General features: G+C 42.7%; 1 protein-coding gene across 1 annotated transcript in view; it reads left to right on the forward strand.

The window, feature by feature from the left end:
- LOC139392339 (calcitonin gene-related peptide type 1 receptor-like) overlaps positions 1-15,431 on the forward strand; it is a 54,328-nt gene that overhangs the window by 11,170 nt on the left and 27,727 nt on the right. The window contains exons 5-7 of the mRNA XM_071140256.1: positions 1,180-1,399; positions 8,160-8,270; positions 9,440-9,552. Coding sequence (XP_070996357.1) covers positions 1,180-1,399; positions 8,160-8,270; positions 9,440-9,552 — 444 coding nt within the window. The remainder of the gene's footprint in view (positions 1-1,179; positions 1,400-8,159; positions 8,271-9,439; positions 9,553-15,431) is intronic.

The following is a 15,431-nucleotide window of genomic DNA, read 5'->3' on the forward strand; positions in this document are numbered from 1 at the left end:
GTGCAGACAGGACCCCAACAGCACTAGTCAGACTATTCTGAATCCTTATTCTGTTTCTGTTGTCGGTCTGTTGTGTTTCCTGGTTATTATTCCAGTGATATGTTTAAAACCATAACTAGAGCCAGGAGGTTTTCCTACTCTGTGATCTTGATCAGGAACAACTCTGGGCCCGCCTACCCATTCTGTATGTTGTCTGAATTGTTTTCTACATGTTTTTCAACCGTTTTTTACTTCTATTAGTTATTGATCTGTCTTTATATAAAGACTGTTGACAAGTAGAAATCCTCACGCTGTATTCCATCTATCTGTGTCTTGGTAATCACTGTTCCCTGTTGACAAGTAGAAATCCTCACGCTGTATTCCATCTATCTGTGTCTTGGTAATCACTGTTCCCTGTTGACAAGTAGAAATCCTCACGCTGTATTCTATCTATCTGTGTCTAGGTAATCACTGTTCCCTGTTGACAAGTAGAAATCCTCACGCTGTATTCTATCTATCTGTGTCTTGGTAATCACTGTTCCCTGTTGACAAGTAGAAATCCTCACGCTGTATTCCATCTATCTGTGTCTTGGTAATCACTGTTCCCTGTTGACAAGTAGAAATCCTCACGCTGTATTCTATCTATCTGTGTCTTGGTAATCACTGTTCCCTGTTGTCAAGTAGAAATCCTCACGCTGTATTCTATCTATCTGTGTCTTGGTAATCACTGTTCCCTGTTGACAAGTAGAAATCCTCACGCTGTATTCCATCTATCTGTGTCTTGGTAATCACTGTTCCCTGTTGACAAGTAGAAATCCTCACGCTGTATTCCATCTATCTGTGTCTTGGTAATCACTGTTCCCTGTTGTCAAGTAGAAATCCTCACGCTGTATTCCATCTATCTGTGTCTTGGTAATCACTGTTCCCTGTTGACAAGTAGAAATCCTCACGCTGTATTCCATCTATCTGTGTCTTGGTAATCACTGTTCCCTGTTGTCAAGTAGAAATCCTCACGCTGTATTCCATCTATCTGTGTCTTGGTAATCACTGTTCCCTGTTGACAAGTAGAAATCCTCACGCTGTATTCCATCTATCTGTGTCTTGGTAATCACTTTTCCCTGTTGACAAGTAGAAATCCTCACGCTGTATTGTGTTTGTTTCTTTATGATTTCTGTCCCGTTACATGTGGTTCTTCCCCAGAAGGTGACTCCCCATGGTCTGCTAGAGCCAGGGTCTGTGGAGCCCACTGTGGAGACTCCAGACAGCCAGAAGGTGACTCCTCATGGTCTGCTAGAGCCCACTGTGGAGACTCCAGTCAGCCCCAGGGTCAGTCAGGAGGAGGAGGAGAGGAAGAAGATCATCGACGGTCAATACAAATGCTTTGAGAAGATGAACAGAGATCAGCCGTATAACAAATCAGGTAGTGATGATGTGCGCTACTCTAATTCTGCTTTCACATAGGATTTTTGCCTGTAAAAAAATTGGCATTTTCGCCTGCATATGCTTTTCATACCTCCAGTACACATTCCTTTTAAACCTCCAGTGCACATGCCTTTTAAACCTCCAGTACACATGCCTTTTAAACCTCCAGTACACATGCCTTTTAAACCTCCAGTGCACATGCCTTTTAAACCTCCAGTGTGCTTTCCTTTAAACCTCCAGTGTGCTTTCCTTTAAACCTCCAGTACACATGCCTTTTAAACCTCCAGTACACATGCCTTTTAAACCTCCAGTACACATGCCTTTTAAACCTCCAGTACACATGCCTTTTAAACCTCCAGTGCACATTGCTTTTAAACCTCCAGTGTGCTTTCCTTTAAACCTCCAGTGCACATTCCTTTTATATCTCCAGTGCACATGCCTTTTAAACCTCATTGAGGTTTTGATTGATTATTCAAGACCCCAGGCTTGTCTCAAAGCAGCACGAAATGGTGCTGAAATAGTTGACCACACGCGGGTAGGCTATTGCTTCAATCAAATGTAGGCTATTATAACAATATTGGATGCCTTTGGGAGTTTCATTTAGCAAGAATTTGATGCTTTCAATTTCATTGGCATACTTTATTCCAGTATTTTCATAATTCAGTGATTCTTTATTCCCACAGTAATTCGTTACGGATCCGTCCAGTTGTGGTTAAGAAAATCGTGCATGTGGTGGGCTATGTGAAGAGATGGGTGAAGTGACATGGCTCGCAAAGTTTAGAACTGCCAGGAGGATAGTAGTAACGGGTGCTGCTTAGCAACCACCACAAGCTTAAGAGCGTAGTGCAGGCCTGGGCGGCCACATTAGAATGTATTTTTGCCATCGCGGGCCAGAATCATATTACAAGATTATACATCATGTGTATGACTGTGTTGATAGATACAGTGAGGGGGGGAAAGTATTTGATCCCCTGCTGATTTTGTACGTTTGCCCACTGACAAAGGCGTGATCAGTCTATAATTTTAATGGTAGGTTTATTTGAAGAGTGAGAGACATAATAACAACCTGAAAAACACATGTCAAAAATGTTATAAATGTATTTGCATTTTAATGAGGGAAATAAGTATTTGACCCCTCTGCAAAACATGACTTAGTACTTGGTGGCAAAACCCTTGTTGGCAATCACAGAGGTCAGACGTTTCTTGTATTTGGCCACCAGTTTTGCACACGTCTCAGGAGGGATTTTGTCCCACTCCTCTTTGCAGATCTTCTCCAAGTCATTAAGGTTTCGAGGCTGACGTTTGGCAACTCAAACCTTCAGCTCCCTCCACAGATTTTTTATGGGATTAAGGTCTGGAGACTGGCTAGGCCACTCCAGGACCCTAATGTGCTTCTTCTTGAGCCACTCCTTTGTTGCCTTGACCGTGTGTTTTGGGTCATTGTCATGCTGGAATACCCATCCACGACCCATTTCAATGCCCTGGCTGAGGGAAGGAGGTTCTCACCCAAGATTTGACGGTACATGGCCCCGTCCATCGTCCCTTTGATGCGGTGAAGTTGTCCTGTCCCCTTAGGAGAAAAACACCCCCAAAGCATTTTCCACCTCCATGTTTGACGTGGGGATGCTGTTCTTGGGGTCATAGGCAGCATTCCTCCTCCAAACACGGCGAGTTGAGTTGATGCCAAAGAGCTCCATTTTGGTCTCATCTGACCACAACACTTTCACCCAGTTGTCCTCTGAATCATTCAGATGTTCATTGGCCAACTTCAGACAGGCATGTATATGTGCTTTCTTGAGCAGGGGGACCTTGCAGGTGCTGCAGGATTTCAGTCCTTCACGGCGTAGTGTGCTACCAATTGTTTTCTTGATGACTATGGTCCCAGCTGCCTTGAGATCATTGACAAGATCCTCCTGTGTAGTTCTGGGCTGATTCCTCACCATTCTCATGATCATTGCAACTCCACGAGGTGAGATCTTGCATGGAGCCCCAGGCCGAGGGAGATTGACAGTTCTTTTGTTTCTTCCATTTGCGAATAATCGCACCAACTGTTGTCACCTTCTCACCAAGCTGATTGGCGATGGTCTTGTAGCCCATTCCAGTCTTGTGTAGGTCTACAATCTTGTCCCTGACATCCTTGGAGAGCTCTTTGGTCTTGGCCATGGTGGAGAGTTTGGAATCTGATTGATTGATTGTTTCTGTGAACAGGTGTCTTTTATACAGGGAACAAGGTGAGATTAGAGCACTCCCTTTAAGAGTGTGCTCCTAATCTCAGCTCGTTACCTGTATAAAAGATACCTGGGAGCCAGAAATCTTTCTGATTGAGAGGGGGTCAAATACTTGTTTCCCTCATTAAAATGCTAATCAATTTATACCATTTTTGACATGCGTTTTTCTGGATTTATTTGTTGTTATTCTGTCTCTCACTGTTCAAATAAACCTACCATTAAAATTATAGACGGATAATTTTTTTGTCAGTGGGCAAATGTACAAAATCAGTATGGGATCAAATACTTTTTTTCCTCACTGTATATCTACTGTAAATCATGTCCAGATATGCAAATTATTTGACTTTTTTAACATGCACAGAAATAAACCACATCCATGTTCTCCTTTTGGTAGGTTTTTTCATTATTAAACATGCAATGAACTACATGGAGGGAAAAGTACACTGTGCATTCAGCACCACGGACAGAACTCTTGTTAACGGGTATGCACAAAAACACAAAAAAGAGAGAGAGCTCAACATTACAGTTAAACTACTCAATCAGTGTGGGGAGTGAAGTGTCTGATGGGCATTGACTAGAGCAGTGAAGTCAGTTATAGTTTCTGACGTCGCTATGAGCAGGAGTGCTGAGATGTGAGAGTCAGTAAGAGATGATCTGTATCTTGACTTGTTATACTGTATTTCATCACTGAAAATGTCTGTTCACATGCATTGGTTGACCCAAACAGTACAAACATCTTCTGAGCATGACTCCTAATATTTGGAAAGTTTTGTTCATCGAGAGATGAATAGAACCTCGTCAGTGACATTGTTTTGAATAGTTCTCCAATCACTGCATCAGACTGAAGATCGATAAGCTCAAGTTGCAGGTCAGTGGGAGTGTTGTCCACATTGAAAGTGAAAGGAGAGGAAACCAACAGCATGTCATTTTCCAATGTCGTGGAAATATTCAATCAATCATATTTCTCAAATACTGGAGTCTGTGAGTTCAAATAGACTTTTATTACAATATAATAAAAGCTGAGCTGGTTCATGAAAACAACTGCCTTTTCAACCTTGGCACACACTTCTTATACATTTTTCCTCCTTACGTCACAGACATAGTAACTCAATTTATGTTAATGATTCATCCCCTCTGGCATTTAGCCACCATTATCTTTTTGCCTTGCACTAATTTTTAGTTTGGTTTCATGTTAGGGCATGGAAACATCAGAGCCATAGCAATAGTTCAAAAATAAACAGACATGTCATCCTGCTAACTCCTCTGAAATGAACACACATGTTCTGGAAAATTCCCAATAGGTGTAACCATAGCAACAGTAAATATTAGGCCATATCGCTGGCACATAAATAAACAGTCATATCCACTCCCCAGACAGGTGCATGTCTAATGGTGTCTAATGACCCAGAGCACATATAGAGTGCACTATTCTTGCTGGCTCCTCTGAAATAAGCACATGTGTTCTGGAAAATACCCAATACCAACACTTTGAAATCCTCAAAATGACGAGAAAACTCCACATATTTTCCTTTCATTTGCAAAAACTCAGCAATCTCTGACTTTTAAGCACCTTCCTCAAACTCAGCCGTCTCACGTTTGTGTGGTAGGGGAGATCTGCATGACCCGACGCTGTCTCTTCCAACAGTGAGACAAACTGCCTGTGGTTTAAAGATTTTGCTCTTATGAAGTTTACCACTTTACTGACTGTATCCACAATATGGCTCATTTTCAGAACACATTTACAGAGCACCTCCTGATGAATAATGCAATGCAGGAAAATAATTTTCTGATCTGGGTTTAGCTCAGCTACTTGATCTTGTATCCTTTTCAAAAGGCCAACGTTTTTTCCTGGGCACCCATCAGTGGTCACACTGGATAACTTTCAAAAGTTAGTCCCAGCTTTGACATACACTTATTAACCTCCTCCAAGAAATCTTTCCCTGTGGTTGTGCTCTTCATTGACTGCACTGAAGCAAGCTCCTCTGTAATTTCAAAGTCTTGGATTATGTCTTGTAAGAATATCAACAACTGTACCGTGTCATGTGCATCACTGCTCTCATCCAGGGCCAAGGAGAAATAGGTGAAATCCTTTACCTTGTTTTTCAACTGTTGTTCCATATTCTCTGCGATGTCCTCAACACGACGTGTCACTGTTCGTCTTGACAGGGAAACATTTTCAAACAGCTCTTTCTTGTCGGGGCAAAGTATTGCTGCAGAGTCAATTAAACATTCTTTAATGAATTCGCACTCAGCGAATGGCTTGCTATGTTTAGCAATTTTGTGGGACAGTACATAGCTAGCTCTAGCATAGCTAGCTCTACATAGCTAGCTCTATTGCTTACTGAATGCAGTTTTGTGAAAAGTCCTTGCTGCTTTTGCAACTGAGAAAGCAACTCTTTCGATGCACTTGCACTCTGCTCAGAAGACATATTCCTCTATTTCTCTAACGTAAACTCACGTAAACTCGTACATCACCTTGGTCCGTACAATTGCCCTTATTTTAGCGCCCCAAAAACGTAATACTTCCAGATCAACTGTAATGTTGATTGTACCATTGTAAAGCACAATTTCTCCCCTTTCCAACAAAATAAATTACATGACCTAAACACTGCCCCGTTTCTGCATAATTCAAGCAGGCAATGAGCCCCGTCGGGTCTTTTTAAAAATGACAGGTGGGGAAGTGAAACTAATGCGTGATAGTGAGAAGGAGAGATGTCGTGAGGGAAAATAGCTTTTTTCACTCGATTTGTCCAACTTATCACCTTATCGCCTCTAAAATGTAAATAAAACACTATAAAGAGTTTATATAATGTGTCATTACATACCTATTTGAAGGTTTGTGTTGAATTTGAATCAGGTTTTTAGGGCGGTGCTAAAGTGATCTTAGAAGTAAACAGCGGCTTTGAGAATGATGATCGCATGCAATGATGACGAAAAAAATGACTAGGTATCCCCCCTTACCTCCGTCACTGTCCATTTCTTGTTTTTAAACGATGAGAGAAGTGCTACACCTGGTGGAGAGAGATTGTAAGACATAAATTGTAGCTTTGTGCGTGCTGTACGTCACAACATGACACGTCAAGATGTAACAGAGGGTCAGTTTTTTCAACTTTTCTCCAATACTATAGAGCCATTACCATGTCGATCAACGCTTGAATAGAAACCTAGTTCACACCCCCGATTTTGACGTCAACACAGTCCCATTAGTTTTCTTTGTAGCCTCGTTTGAATGTCGCGGTTATGCACATTTGTACAGAACGGGGTGAGTTTACATTACATGCTTCGTCTGGAAGTGTCGGGACAAGTTGTAGTTTTTCAAGACAGCGATGCTCTCTTTGCACACTAAGCACACAGCTTTCCCTGATACCGCAATAAATAAATATTTCGATGTCCACTCTTGTTTGAACACCCTACATTCATTGTCTACTTTCCTTTCCTTTGAAATCTTCGAAAAACTATTTTTTGCGCAATTTATAGATAGCTGCTATTTGTAACTGTGACGTGTGTGTCAGCCTGTCAGTCACTGTTTGTCCTTGTGCAGTTGTTATTTATACGTGCCTTCAAAATAAATGTCTCACAAGCGGTGGGAGTTAAATCATTATGCAAAGGCGAGTGTTCATTGGTCTTGTAATTTGAATAACAAATCATTTTTGTACGGCCCCCGGGCCGGTCTTTGCCCGGGCCTGGCGTAGTGCTTGCCAATGCCACCACAGCATTACGGATACATTTTATAGTAGGCAGAACTTTTCCTCAATCATGACTGGGTAGGTTGGCTTTGTAACCGGCAATATATTTTATAAAGAAAAGTATGCAAAAAGTTGACTGGATGCTAAAGTTGGCAGAAAAACGTATTGGTTTAAAAGGTGTATAATAATACAAACTCAGAGTGTATATAATATATATAATATATATAATAAATATAATAAATATATAATAAATATAATTATAATAGAATATAATACATTTCATAGCCACTTCAAGGTTACAGCAGGCTCTGTCGTAACCGGCCGCGACCGGGAGGTCTGTGGGGCGACGCACAATTTGTCTCACAATTGTCTCATCGCGCACCAGCGACTCCTGTGGCGGGCCGGGCGCAGTGCGCGCTAGCCAAGGTTGCCAGGTGCACGGTGTAGCCTCCGATACATTGGTGCGGCTGGCTTCCGAGTTGGATGCGCTGTGTTAAGAAGCAGTACGGCTGGTTGGGAGGACGCATGACATTCAGCCTTCGTCTCTCCCGAGCCCGTACGGGAGTTGTAGCAATGAGACAAGATAGTAGTAGCTACTACAACAATTGGATACCACGAAATTGGGGAGAAAAAGGGGTACAAAAAAACAGACACGTACGGTCACAAATCACGGAGCCAAACAATGTCACTGTGCAGAGTTACGATTAACATGCTATTCCAGTAGACAGATGAGAGACGAGTGTGGCCAAATGGTTCATGTAGCCTACAGCTGGTTTCACTAAGCTAAGCTACGTAGTGTTTTCATTCGTGTGCTGTGTCTGGTTGTGTGTTGCTGGCGGTGCAGGGCTGTACTGTAACCGGACCTGGGATGGCTGGCTGTGCTGGGATGATACACCTGCTGGGACAGTCACCTGGCAGAACTGCCCCAACTATTTCCCTGACTTCGACTCCACAGGTAAGGCCTGGCTATAAGAGGCGTTTGTTTTTGTGTCCTGTGTGTGCTTTTTTTTCTATGCTATTTTTTACTATGTAAATTCTGCATTTCTTTACTTTCTGTAAACTACAAGCAATAATAATAGTCAAAGTTCTGGACGGTCAGATGCTCCAATGCTGACTTGTTAACTCCTTGTGGAACTTGGCTTGAATTTAAAATATGAATATGAATTTAAGGCCTAGTGCTTTATATACATTTTCACACTATGAGGTTGGTATAATATTGTGAAATTGTGAAAATTATGATAAAAGCCTTTTAGTTGTTTGAAAAGATGGGATGGAGTTTTGGCCTGCCTGGTGACATCACCAGGGGGTAAATTAGTTATTAGACCAGTAAGAAAGAGAGTTCCAAACCTCTCTGCCAACAGCTGGTTTTCAGTTTCCACCTCCCCACCACTCCCAGACAGTCCTAGCAACATTCTTGCTTAAGAAATTAAATTAAAAATAAGCTATTTTTGCCCATTTGAATTAAAAACAATAACAGTAAGGTACTTAATTGTTACCCATAAATGATTTGATATCACATTATCACATTAACGGCTGCAATTGGACCTTTAATTCATTATTCATGGTTTCAAGAGGTTGCAAAGCTTATGGACATGTTGCACAGTTTAAGTTTTTATGTTTAAAGGTCAACTTTGGGCACACAAAACGGTCCAACTCGCCTCTTTCTCAATTTTCAAACAGATATGGGGTGTGCATTTGGTGGTTCATCAATGTGTCATCCTGGTCATGGGCGCCGCGACCGACGTAGCTAGTTCGTTAGCTAAGCTAGCCACTTGTAGCTAGCCAGTAACTCCTTCAGTATGTGTTGACATCATTTCACAGGATTTGTTTTTGGACAGAAGCTGCAGAGATCTGTAAGAAATGGCACTTCTGTAGCCAAATATCTCATTCATCATTTTATTTGTATTTATTTTTGCATTCAATTACCTGGTACGATGGTGCATTGATCAGTTATAAAGTTTAAAGCCGTTATTTTTGCGTTTTTTTTGTCCAAAGTCGACCTTTAAGTGTCATAGACTACCATAGACTACCATAGACTACCATAGACTACTTTCAAGGTGAGGAACCATCTAACATCAAGTTGTAAATTAGTGTGTCATTAGTCCTACTTTATTGTTTCATCAGAAAAAGCTACAAAGATCTGTAGCGAATCAGGACAGTGGTTCCGCCACCCAGACACCAATAGGACGTGGTCCAACTACACTCTGTGTAACTTCCACACTACAGGCAAGCTGAAGGTAAGGGTTGTCACAGAGTGATCCATCAATCCCATTTATACATGCTATTTTGAGCATACACTTGATCACATTTTACAATCACAATAAGGGGACATTTTCTCAAGGGGATAATACAGGTATATTCAATGCAGAGGAGGCAAAGGTGGGAAGAATGTGTTAAATTAAGCTAAATATGGTACAGTAAATGTACCAAAGCTTACACTTGATGACATTTTACAATCTTGACATATGGAAGAGGTCATATAGAGAACAACTGGTCAAATTTAGCTGGCAAAGGTTTCTATTTCTGACCAGTGAGTAGTAGTAAAACTCCTGACCCTAGCAATGGGAAACAGGCAGGGCTGGTTTCTTAAATCAATCAAATGTATAATTTATTTATAAAGCCCTTTATCAGCAGATGTCACAAAGTGCTATACAGAAGCGGGGCATCCTGAGGACACAAAGAATGCTATGACTCTTTGTCTACGTCAGTGGTCACCAGCCTTTTATAAGTTAGGATCTCTTTCTGAGTTAAAGTGCAAGCCGAGATCTATCGCTCAGTTTGTTATTAAACATGACTAGAAAAACATAAGCCTTTGCAACATTAACCGATTAAAAACAGTTCTGTAGCAATGAGGTTTGTGCAGAACACTTTAGGCCCAATACATTATCACTGCATATTGGCTATGCTTGAATTGCCCTGCCAATGTTCTTGTCAGACAATTTTTTTAAATTATATTTTTAAAATGTAGGTATATGATCACGCTGATAATAGATCATTTGTTGTATTACTTGTGAGCCACAGCTGAGTGAGCATAATAATATAGATTTTTTTACTGGACTGATGGCCTGATCTGATGATCAGCCTGAGGGGAGGGAGGGAACAGCGGTGAGGCTAGCTCTCACCCAACTCACCGTCTCTCCGCTCTCCCTCCTCCCTTTGCTGAGAAAAGGGGACACATTCTTCCACATTCTGATGGTGGAACTCAAGTCGCACTGCATTATCTCTTCCTCATGCACCAATTCCTGTTGTTACTCCTATGATTAGAGAAAGTGAATTATAAAAAAAAACACAAGCAGCTAATAATAACAACGCAAGCGTATCGGAACACTTTGCTGTACTCAGTGGTGTAGTGTACTCAGTGGTGTAGTGTACCCAGTGGTGTAGTGTACCCAGTGGTGTAGTGTACTCAGTGGTGTAGTGTACTCAGTGGTGTAGTGTACTCAGTGGTGTAGTGTACCCAGTGGAAACGTGGAGGCATGTTTTTTTTATAAAGACTTACTCATAATATGCATTCTCCTGTTTTACTGGTTTTCAAATCAACATTCTTTCATTGTCTAGCAGCCAAAGGTATTATCCTAGTCATATTAGCAACACATGATAGTAGTTGCATCTTTAAATCCCCCCTCTCTCTAAATGTCTAGCGGGTATTTCCATCTCTGACCATAAACCAGCTCTCATGTGCATTTTAGAATGGTGTTTTCCAGCAATTGCATTTTGGAAGATTCACACATAGGCCTACATTGCTGTGCCTAAAATGTGAAGAAATAATTGTTTATCAAATTGTAACCTGAACATTCTGACCTGTTCCATCTCTTATTAATTGATATGGCGTGTACTTCCACCACAATACTTTGATACATATCAGTGGGGATTAAGAAGTGAGTATACGTAATGCCCACTGAAAAATAAGTGGGTATGCAGTGTGTACCTGGGTATACCCTCCACTACACCACTGGCTATACTCATTCATTGCAGCTGCAGTGCTGGTTGTAGCATGAGTGAAAGTAGGGAGAACATTAATTATATTGCATATGAAAGTGTAGAACAAAGTGTTGACAGTGCTGAATAACAACTTAAACATAAACTTACTCATAAAAAAAGCAACTCTTTGCTGTATTGGTTGAGTTTCACTCTAGTCATGGTTTTAAAAGTTTGGAAATATCACATTATCATTATCATGGTTTGGTTGATCCAAGATGGCATAGCAGTCAGACGTCTTTGTTCTTTGTCTTGTCGTGTCCCATGTGTATATCTTTTTTTCTTTGCATATCTTTTATATTTTTCTGAACCTCAACTTCAAATACTCTCCTGCAACCCGCCTCACCCAATGTGGTGTGGATCTGTCTCTTCTAAAGTGTTCTTATCCACCTCCGAACTGGTATTCCCCAACAGAAACTAGCCAGCTAGCCAGCTAACTAACTAATAGTCAGCTAACCACTGCTAGCGGTCATCAGCCAACCTTTAGCTCGGAAAGCTCTCGCCAGTTTGTACAGCGCGATTCAAAACAGAGCATACGGACGTATTTTTCTCTCCATATCCCCAGATTCCTACAGAAAGCTCTGAACCTTTTCACCTGGATCACCACAGCTAGCTAGCTGCAATCCGAGTGACTATTCCTGGTTTAACGTCACGTCCCTGTTTCGAAGCTAGCAGCAATTAGTCTGGCTCTAGTCCATGCTAGGACCATATCCCGGCTAGCAGAAGAAGCCCAACAGCCACTCCTGAGCTACAATACCCTTTTTGCCAACTGGCCCGGACCCCCTTCTGCTGCCGGTACGTTGCACGGAACCCCGCCGATCCTTCACGACTGGACTACTGACGAAATCTGCTCGAGGGGGTACTCAAACTGTTAGTCGCGGCCCGCTAACGTTAACTGTCTAGAGCACACCGGACTGTTAGCTTAAGAGGCCCATCGGACAAATTCTTCAGCCACTATACCTATTTTGCTAATTGGCTTGGTTTACAACAACTGCTAAATCCGTCTGCTGTCATTGTCAGCATGAGGGGGCCACAACAGACTTTCTTCCGTTGCGACGTCCTTCTAAGGCCCTTCTAAGGCCCTTCTGCTAGCTGCTAGCCCCGGCCCTCTAGCTACCTGAAGCCACTCACTGGACTCCCATGATTACTCGGCTACGCATGCCTCTCCCTAACATCAATATGTCTTGTCCATTGCTGTTTTGGTTAGTATTTATTGCCTTATTTCACTGTAGAGCCTCTAGCCCTGCTCAATAGGCCTTAGTGAACACTTTAATTCCACCTCCAACACATTCAGTGACATCACCTGGTTTAAATTATATACTGAGAGACAATATCTCTTTCATCGTCACGCTATGCATAGGTTTACCCCCACTGTATTCACATCCTACCATACCTTTGTCTGTACATTATGCCTTTAATCTATTCTACCGCGCCCAGAAATCTGTTCCCTTTACTCTCTGTTCTGAACGTACTAGGCAACCAGTTCTTTTAGCCTTTAGCCGTACCCTTATCCTACTCCTTCTCTGTTCCTCTGGGATGTGGAGGTTAACCCAGGCCCTGCAGTGCCTAGCTCCACTCCTATTCCCCAGGCACTCTCATTTGTTGACTTCTGTAACCGTAAAAGCCTTGGTTTCATGCATGTTAACATTAAAGCCTCCTCCCCAAGTTTGTTTTATTCACTGCCCTAGCACACTCTGTCAACCCGGATGTCCTAGCCGTGTCTGAATCCTGGCTCAGGAAGACTACCAAAACCCCTGAAATGTATAACATTTTCTGACAAGATAGAACTGCCAAGATAGAACTGCCAAAGGGGGCGGAGTTGCAATCACTGCAGCGATAGACTGCAGTGTTCTGTCTTACTATCCAGATCTGTACCCAAACAATTCAAGCTTCTACTTTTAAAAATCCAAGTCTCTCACCGTTGCCGCTTGTTATAGACCCCCCCCCCCCCCCCCCCCCCCCCCCAGCCCCCAGCTGTGCCCTGGACACCATATGTGAACTGATTGTCCCCCATCTATCTTCAGAGCTCGTGCTGCTAGGTGACCTAAACTGGGTCATGCTTGACACCCCGGCCATCCTACAATCTAAGTTTGATGTCCTCAATCTCACACAAATTATCAATATACCCACCAGGTACAACCCCAAATCTGTAAACACGGGCACCCTCAAAGATATCATCCTAACCAACTTGCCCTCCAAATATACCTCTGCTGTTTTCAACCAAGATCTCAGCGATCACTGCCTCATTGCCTGCATCCGTAATGGGTCCGCGGTCAAGCGACCACCCCTCATCACTGTCAAACGCTCCCTAAAACACTTCAGCGAGCAGGCCTTTCTAATCGACCCGGCCTGGGTATCATGGAAGGATATTGACCTCATCCCATCAGTAGAGGATGCCTGGTCATTATTTAAAAGTGCCTTCCTCACCATCTTAAATAAGCATGCCTCTTTCAAAAAAATTTAAATCAGGAACAAATATAGCCCTTGGTTCTCTCCAGACCTGACTGCCCTTGACCAGCACAAAAACACCCTGTGGCGTTCTGCATTAGCATCGAATAGCCCCCGGGATATGAAACTTTTCAGGGAAGTCAGGAACCAATATACACAGGCAGTTAGGAAAGCTAAGGCTAGCTTGTTCAAGCAGAAATTTGCATCCTGTAGCACAAACTCAAAAAAGTTCTGGGACACTGTAAAGTCCATGGAGAATAAGTGCACCTCCTCCCAGCTGCCCACTGCACTGAGGCTAGGAAACACTGTCACCACCGATAAATCCACTATAATTTCGAATTTCAATAAGCATTTTTCTACAGCTGGCCATGCTTTCCACCCAGCTACCCCTACCCCGGTCAACAGCCCTGCACTCCCCACAGCAGCTCGCCCAAGCCTCCCCGATTTCTCCTTCACCCAAATTAAGATAGCTGATGTTCTAAAAGAGCTGCAAAATCTGGACCCCTACAAATCAGCCGGGCTAGACAATCTGGACCCTCTCTTCTAAAATGATCTGCAGAAATGGTTGCAACCCCATCGCTAGCCTGTTCAACCTCTCTTTCGAATCGTCTGAGATTCCCAAAGATTGCAAAGCTGCAGCGGTTATCCCCCTCTTCAAAAGAGGAGACACTCTAGACCCAAACTGCTACAGACCTATATCTATCCTCCCCTGCCTTTCTAAGGTCTTCGAAAGCCAAGTTAACAAACAGATGTCCGACCATTTAGAATCTCACCGTACCTTCTCCGCTATGCAATCTGGTTTCAGAGCTGGTCATGGGTGCACCTCAGCCACGCTCAAGGTCCTATCATAATCGCCATCGATATCAGACATTACTGTGCAGACTTATACATCGACCTGGCCCAGGCTTTCGACTCTGTCAATCACCACATTCTTATTGGCAGACTCAACAGCCTTGGTTTCTCAAATGATTACCTCGCCTGGTTCACCAACTACTTCTCCGATAGAGTTCAGTGTGTCAAATCGGAGGGCCTGTTGTCTCTGATCCACCTTTACGCAGACGACACCATTCTGTATACTTCTGGCCCTTCGTTGGACACTGTGTTAACTAACCTCCAGACAAGCTTCAATGCCATACAACTCTCCTTCCGTGGCCTCCAACTGCTCTTAAATGCAAGAAAAACTAAATGCATGCTCTTCAACCGATCACTGCCTGCCTGCCCGCCCGTCCAGCATCACTACTCTGGACGGCTCTGACTTAGAATATGTGGATAACTACTGTTAGGTTCTTAGTTTTCAGAGTAAATAACCCACGGACACTAGAGAAGCTTTAACCAAGTTTATTCAACCCAAAGGTTCTGTACAGCTGAAATCAGACAGCAAAACATTTCAGACATCACAGTTTATATACATCCCACTTAAGACACTCCTCTTTCTCTCCAATCCTTACATTTTATGGCTCTACAGGAAGCTAATAAAGAGGGTACCAGGATTCCTAACATTTATTACTCTCTTAAGAGAATCTGTCCTCACCTCCTGACTTCAACCTCTCTTTCATCTAATACACATATGTCCATCTGTCTTCCCTATATCAACCCATCGCTCTCCTCTCCTCCATCAAACACATTCCAAAGCCTTCTGTCTTTCTTCAGAGAACCATTAACTTCTAACATAACACCCAGTCTCTTTCAT

This window comes from Oncorhynchus clarkii, chromosome 32, assembly GCF_045791955.1.
Source record: "Oncorhynchus clarkii lewisi isolate Uvic-CL-2024 chromosome 32, UVic_Ocla_1.0, whole genome shotgun sequence".
Lineage (NCBI taxonomy): Eukaryota > Metazoa > Chordata > Actinopteri > Salmoniformes > Salmonidae > Oncorhynchus > Oncorhynchus clarkii.